At 57.8% G+C, this 7,421-nt stretch overlaps 1 protein-coding gene across 1 annotated transcript in view; it reads right to left on the bottom strand.

Moving 5' to 3' along the window:
- Gtf2ird1 (GTF2I repeat domain containing 1) overlaps nucleotides 1-7,421 on the bottom strand; it is a 44,162-nt gene that overhangs the window by 16,810 nt on the left and 19,931 nt on the right. The window contains exons 13-18 of the mRNA XM_010619072.3: nucleotides 7,154-7,258; nucleotides 6,274-6,363; nucleotides 2,402-2,449; nucleotides 2,080-2,145; nucleotides 658-841; nucleotides 22-71 (exon numbers count right to left, since the gene is read on the bottom strand). Coding sequence (XP_010617374.2) covers nucleotides 22-71; nucleotides 658-841; nucleotides 2,080-2,145; nucleotides 2,402-2,449; nucleotides 6,274-6,363; nucleotides 7,154-7,258 — 543 coding nt within the window. The remainder of the gene's footprint in view (nucleotides 1-21; nucleotides 72-657; nucleotides 842-2,079; nucleotides 2,146-2,401; nucleotides 2,450-6,273; nucleotides 6,364-7,153; nucleotides 7,259-7,421) is intronic.

Below are 7,421 nucleotides of genomic sequence, written 5' to 3'. Positions count from 1 at the left end.
ATGCCACCCAAACGCAGGTACCTTGGCTGTCAGCGACCGGCTCCTTGACACCCTCGGTGAGCAGCTCGGGCCTGGAAAACACAGCAGGGCTGTGGCCGAGGTCCCAGGAGCAACACCCTCTGCAGGGGCCTCAGTCTACACAACGGAGCAGCCTGACTCCAGCTGGGACACCAGCTGCCCAACCACGGGACCGGGCTGCTCTGGGCTCTGGGACCCAGCCTGAGGACCGGCCAGCTGACACCCTCGCCCTCACTTCTGGGGCATCAGCCGGGCACTGGCACCTGGGCCTGGAGCGCACAGCGTGGAGTGGCCCGATTCAACGTCTACGAACAGAACGGGCAACTTTGTGCAGAATCTGAAGCTAAAACCGGGTACAGGGGTGCACACCCGTCACCCCAGCACACTGGGAGGCTGAGGCAGGAGGATGGGAAGCCGGAGCCCAGCCCGTGCAATCTGGTGACTCAGGATGACCCTGTCTCAGAATAAAAGGGCTGGGATGCAGCTCAGAGTGAAGGCCAGGGGTTCCATCCCAGTAGGGAGAAAAGAAAAAGGCAGCGGAAGGAACAGAAAGGGCTTTGGCAACCTGACTTGGCACCCGAGGAGGAGGAGGAGGAGGATGGCCCGGCGCTGCTCCCGTGTCCCCCATCCGGGCCTCACCTCTTGATGACAAACTGGATACTTTCGCTGGCCTCCAGGATCTTGCGCAGCTTGGCGATGCCGAAGCAGTTGGGCCTGCGCAGGGAGATGCCTTCGGGCAGCCCCACCACGAACAGCTCCTCGGGGTGCGTCAGGAACTTGGAGTAGGGCACCTTGACTGGCTCCGAGATGCCGATGGCCTCGGCTGGGGACGGAGAGCGGACAGCGGCTATGCAGGGCCGGCCAGCGACAAGGTCGGGCCCTGCATCTCGGTCCTGCCCACCTTCCCGCCTTCTCCGGATGAGGACACCTTGTCTCCCCTGCTGCAGGGCTGTGGGACCTGTCTGAGGTCACAGGGCAGGGGATGGGCCTGTCCCCACGCCCGGACAGTGTGGAAGCCATTGACAGCTGCTGAGATGCAGCCTGGGATCCACTGATGCCACCTGTCTTCTGCCTCCTGCCACAGAGGCCAGCCTGGGGAACTGCCACCATGAATGACCCCTAACTGTACGACACATCCTAGCACTCTGGGAGGCTGAGGCAGGAAGGTGGCAAGTTCTAGCCCAGCCTGGGCAACTCAACGACTTATACCCTGCCTCAAAATGAAAAATAAACAGAGAGCTGGGCGTGTCACTCACTGTAAACCTGGGCCCCAACCCCCAATACCAGGAAAACATAAACCACCACCAAATTCTCTTGGGCCTAAACAGACATGTCAACAACAAGCCAGAGTGTGGTGGGGATTTAGCTTAGTGTTGCCGTTGCCTGCTTGAGTTCAATCCCCGGTACCAAACCAAACCAAAAAGAACAAGCCGGACTTGAGGCCCAGGCCAGGCAGGCCTCGGATCCCTCATCTGGGGACGGGATTGTGAGAGGGTTGGTGAGGGGTACATGCGAGGCCATGGCCTTGCTCCTGCACACCAGAGGAGCTTAACAAAGCACAGCCTCCTTTCCTCTTCTCTTCCTGTCCTGGAATTTTTCTTTTCTTTTCTTTTTTTAAAAATTTTTAATTTTTTTGGCCCTGGGGATCAAACTCAGGACCTTGTGCTTGTGAGGCAGAAGGTGGCAGAACCACTCCCCAGCCTTGTTTTGCTTTGTTTTTGAGACAGGGTTTTGCTATATAGTCTAGGCTCACCTTGAATTCACTATGTAGCCCAGGCTGGCTTCAAACTTGCCATAAACCTCCTGCCTCGGCCTCCCAGAGTGCTAGGATTACGCATGACCCCTGCACCTGGCCCTCCTGGTCTCTAGGCAAAATCGGGCTTCGGAGTCCCCAAGTGTCCAAGGACAGAGTTCTTCCGGGAGGTCGCGGGCCAGGGTCAGAGTGAGAACACGGGTGTGCAAGGCCAAGTGCGCCCAGTGGCGAGCCAGGCAGAGCCTCAGCCGCCCCTGGGCTGATGCCCCTCGAGCGCCCCCACGTGGCATCCCTGCCCCTCTGCTCACCATAGCGCGTGTTGAAGAGCAACTCCACCTGTTTCCGCAGGGGTCGGATCACGTCGCCGTGGCTGTCTGGAGAGAGAAGGCGCCTGCGGAGCTGCCCGGGCGGAGGCACCCTGCTTCTCCGCTCCTGCCCAGCCCTGTGGGCACGGGGAGGGACAGGGCAGCTTCCCTAGGCTCCACCCCCGCCCTGGACCCCGCCTCCCCCACCAGCTTGCAGGACCGAAGTGCTGGACAGAGACGGTGGAGAAAAGGAAGAGACCAGGGACAAGGGACGGTGAGGGGCAGGGTGGAGACGTGTGAGTAAACTGAGGCAGGTCAGGCTCACCCTCCAGGGGCTGCTCCTCCGGCCGCGGGTCCTCGCCGGGCCCTTTGTCTGCAAGAGAAGGGAGGGTGTTGGGAGCCACGTCGGCCACCTCCTGCGCCTTTGGGGAGGGCGGCGGGCGCCCAGCCCAACACCCCCAAAGGACCAGGGCACCCCATTCCCGACACACCCCTGCCTCCCCACAGGCACACACAGGAGTAAGATGATGTCCACCCTCCTGGTGCGTTGTCAGGGGTCACACGGGGCGTCAGATGGCGGAGACACCAGGAAGGGGCTGGGGACAGAGGGAGAGGCGGGAGGGGGCAGGGAGCGACGCCGGCCTGGGTGACAGAGTGCTCTGGCCCTGACTGGGACAAGCAGCTGCTGGGGCTCAGAACATGATGGCTTCACTGCACACTCTGAACTCAGGACGTGGCCTCCGCATGGGGCGGCTCATGCCTGTCATCCCAGCACTCTGGGAAGCTGAGGCAGGAGGGACTCAGCAAGTCTCTGTCTTTTTTTTTTTTCTTTTTGGTACTGGGGATCGAACTCGGTACCTTATGCTTAAGAGGCAGGCAGCAGAACCACTGAGCTAAATCTCCAGCCCTTTTGTCTTTTTTCTTTTTTTCTTTTTTTTTTTTTGTCCCTGTCTAAATAAAAAGGACTGGGGCTGTGGTTCAGTGTGAAGGCCCTAGGTTCAAACCCCAGTGTCCTCACCCCTCACCCAAATGCGTCGTGACCGTGCTTCCCAAAGAGAAAGCCCGATGGCTGACAGAAGGCCAGCCTGGGCCCAGTCTTGCTTTCCCCTGAGGTCACACTGGCAGTGTATGCGCACCACCTCTCCCTTTTCCCGGTTGGTCACCCGTTCTTGTCACAGTGTAAGCTGGAACTTGCCACCAACGGCCTAAGCAGGGAATGCGGTGCCCCAGCGAGGAGCTGTGTGGTCACAGGGCCCCTTCCTTGCAGCCCAAGTCCTCCAGACTGAGTGGCCGGGACCTAGCAGGGCAGGTGGTACGTACACACCTGTACTTCCAGTGCTCAGGAAGCTGAGGCAGGAGAATTGCAAGTTGAAGCCAGGCCTGGGCAACTTAGTGACTTATCAAGAGTGTCTCAAAGTTTAAAAACGAAGGGCTGGGGAGGTAACTCAAAGGAGAAGGCCCTGGGTTCAATCCTCTGTACTGGGGTGGGGTGGGGGAAAGGCCTGGACCTCAGAGTCCAACTCAGCAACACTAAGGGCCCTGCAGGGATGGTGCCAGGCGGCCACATGGCTCAGTTCTTCCCTGTCCCTGTGTGGACACCGATCCCAGCCATGTCCCATCTCAGTGGCTCGCTGGAACCTAGTGATCTCATGGCCCAAAGCACCAGACCCGGAACAGATCTGAATTGAAGAGGCGTGGCGTCCTCCGGCGCACATCACTGGAAGCCTCTGGGGGACGGGTGTGCCTCCCCCTCCAGTCCCTGCGGGTGCTGCCTGAGACTGGCTCCTGTCTGCCTGCACCAACACCTGAGCCCCGCTTTGAAGTCACTTCACCCCACACATCACTGCACCCTGAGACCCCAGCCCCAGACCAGCTGCCTGGAATGCCACACATCAGAAGGTTTTTCTTTCTTTTTTGGTGGTACCAGAGATTGAACTTAGGGCTTTCACACTGAGCTGTATCCCCAGCCCTTTCTGCTTTTTTTTTTTTTAAGACAGGGTCTCACTAAGTCTCCCAGGCTGGACTCAAACTTGCCATCCTCCTGCCTCAGCCTCCCAGAATACTGAGACAGACATGTACCACCTGGGAGATACCCTTTTTCTTAATAACAATTCCTTAAAAAAAAATCCTGTACGTACCTGTCACATCTTTATTACCTATAACATCTGTTGATAACTGCTGGCAAAGGCACTGGGTACATGAGACTCATTAAACTTGTGTGTGTGGTTGGATTTTTTTTTTTTTGTACTGGGGATTAAATCCCTGGCCCGGACATTTTTGTTTTTATGTTTTTGAACATTTCTTAAACAGTGCAAAAAAATGTTGAAAACCCTCTTGCCTACTGCTGCAAACCTGTCTAGCCACCAGCCTAGATCACTTCAATGGTGTAATAGTTTTACATTTTTATGACTTATTTTGGGCACTAGGGATTGAACCCAGGGCCCTCACACGGAGTGCTTTTATTAGTTGAGACAACAGTGAGGGTCTCACTAAGTCACTAAACTGTCCAGGCTGAGCTTGAACATGTGATCCTCCTGCTTCAGCCTCCCTGAGTGCTGGGGTCACAGGCTACACTACCATGCCAGCCCTTGCCTACATCACTTTGGGACCTAGCTGGGCATGGCGGGACATGCCTGTAACACCAGCACTCAGGAGGCTGAGGCAGTCTGTCTCTGTCTCCTCCCCTCTGCAGTGTATTCACAAATCCAGGGCCTGAGAACCTTGCTAAGATGCCCCCATTAGCCTCAAGGTCCCAGTGTCACTCCAGCCCCTGAGAAGCAAGCCCCTGATCAAACCCACCTGGTCACCTCACTGATCTGCTGTCCCCCTGCCTGCTCTACTCCAGTTAACGGAGCTACTTGTTTTCTGAGATGCCTTGGGCCTAGGCGGCCTCAGGGCCTTTGCACCTGCTGTTGCTCTGGTAAGCTCTTTCCCATTATCCATAGGGACCTCCTATAGGCCAGCTGGAAGGTCATCTGTTTGGTGAGGTCCTCTCTGTCCTCCCTAATCCAATACCAACCACCCCACCTTCCCTGACCACCCTACTTCCCAGCTGTGTCCCCTGTATCTGCTCCCTGTCACTCTGTGCTTCAGTGTCAGCCCCACAGGGTTTCTGCCCATTCAGTTCACTGCTCTGTTCCCTGAACTGTGCACAGGCTAATAGGAGTTAACGGGGTCCAAGACACCGTAGGTGTTCAACAAATAGTTATTAAATGAACAAACAGATTAATCTGCATGGCAAAGATGCAGTATCCCGCTATAAACCAATCCCACCCAGAGTCCTGGATGGAACACAGCTGGGCAGGAGCGCCGGCCAGGTATGGGGTCTGCATGCCTCATCAGAAAGTCCAAAAGCCAAAGTGCTCCGAAATCCAGAACTTTCTGAGCTCGGACGAGATCCACAAGCAGAAGATTCCACACCGTGAAACTTTTGTTCCATCCACAGAATTGTTTTCAGTTACCTTCAGGCTGTGCGCACAAGGAGGGAGTGAACCGGAAACAGACCTTGTGTTTGAACCTGGGCCTCTTCCCAGTCATCTCAACCCGTCCATGTAAACATGCACGTACGCCCCCACATTCCAGGTGCACACCTGGAATCCCAGAACTCGGGGAGGCTGAGGCAAGAGGATCACAAGCTCAGGCCGACTGGGCAACTGAGTGAGCCCCTATCTCAAAATAAAAATTTCTCCCCGAAAGGCAGAGGAATTCAGTTTAAGTCATCGTTCTTCATCACATCAGCTCTTTGGCTGGCTCTGTCCCCACCTACAGACCGGAATCCCTGGGGAGCCCATGGCAATGGCAACCATCTCTCTGGGACGGGGTGGGTGTGAACCAAATGCCACTGCTTCAGGAACCCACGACAGGCCCAGGGATGGTGCTTCACCTGGGGAGGCTGAGGTAGGAAGGTTACAAATTCAAGGCCCAGCTGGGCAACTGAGGAGCTTAGCAAGACCTTGACTCAAAATAAAAAATAATAAACAAAGGGCTGGGCTGTAGCTCAGGGCAAAGGCCCTGGGTTCCATCCCCAGGACCACAAACAAACCAACAAAACCAAATTCCGGACCCTCGCGGTTCCAGGCATTTCAGGTAAGGGACGCTCCGCTGCCCCTCATCCCTCCTCGGCAGAGCAAGGCACCCCACGCCCCGGACCTGAGCTTCCCGCCCCCCACCCCTCCAGGGCGGCCACCCGGGGCTCACCAGCCGCCACCTCCATGCCGTAGCCGGAGTCCTCGGACGCCAGGTGGCCCGGCAGTGAGTCTGTCATCTCCTCGGAGGCTGGCGAAGCATCTGCAGGGAGGACACCCGGTGACCGGGGCATTCTCCCATCCCACCGGTCACGGTCCCCGGGGTGGCAGTGGGCCGCTCGCCAGGACCCTTTCGGAAGCCGTGCCCTGGGGTACTGGGAGGGCACGGCCTGCCGGGTCTCTGGGGAGGACGAGCCTCCACGGCGAGGACTCCTCTTGTTTCTGGGTGGCAGTGGGCCGCTCGCCAGGACCCTTTCGGAAGCCGTGCCCTGGGGTACTGGGAGGGCAAGGCCTGCCGGGTCTCTGGGGAGGACGGACTCCTCTTGTTTTTGTACTGTGGGGACTGAACTCCGGGTCTTTATACCGAAGGACTTCACACTGCATCCCCAGTCCCTTTTTATTTTTTGAGACAGGAGCTTGCTAAATTGCTAAATTGCCCAGGATAGGTTAGAACTTGGGATCCTCCTGCCTCAGCCTCCCAAGGTGCTAGGAGACAGGGGAGGGCCACCCCCCTCGGGCTGGTGCATCGCTTCTCTACAGATGTAGGCAGTAACTCAGGTCAGGGCTGAGTCCAGATCAAACTCGGTCCTCTCTCTGACCTCACAGACCCCAGGGAAGCTGGGCCAGGGAGGTGAGGTTGGGGCAAGGGTCAGAGCAGCAGCCCCCGTCCCGGAGGGCATGCCGCGCGCCCACTGCCACTCTGGTCAACCCAGGGAGCCGGCCTGGGCTCTTCCTGGAGGGACAGGCCCTGAAGGTGAGGACAGGGCAGCCCTGGCTCCCGGAGACGCTGCTTCCTGAAGGTTCAGCTCAGCCCTCTCACCTCCGTCTCTTACCTGGGACGGTGACCTGAATGATGTCCAGGTCCTCGGGCTCAATTTTGATGGGCCGCAGCATGCCCAGCTCCCCGGATGTCCCTGTGAGGAGGAAGTGGGGGTCCTCTCAGATTGTCCACACACCAGCCACAGACCCGGAGATCCTCAACCTGCCCATGTCCCCGGTTTCCACAGCTGGCGACAGAGGCAGACATGAGCAGCAGCCATCCGGTCTCACACACCCACGTGGCTGGGTCACCCCCACAACCCCCGCCGAGGCCCCGCCCCT

The sequence above is a fragment of the Fukomys damarensis genome, unplaced genomic scaffold (assembly GCF_012274545.1).
Source record: "Fukomys damarensis isolate Sample0158 unplaced genomic scaffold, DMR_v1.0_HiC HiC_scaffold_17, whole genome shotgun sequence".
NCBI lineage: Eukaryota > Metazoa > Chordata > Mammalia > Rodentia > Bathyergidae > Fukomys > Fukomys damarensis.
Note: the sequence above shows the minus strand (reverse complement) of the source record. Positions and strands in the feature narration are given on the sequence as shown.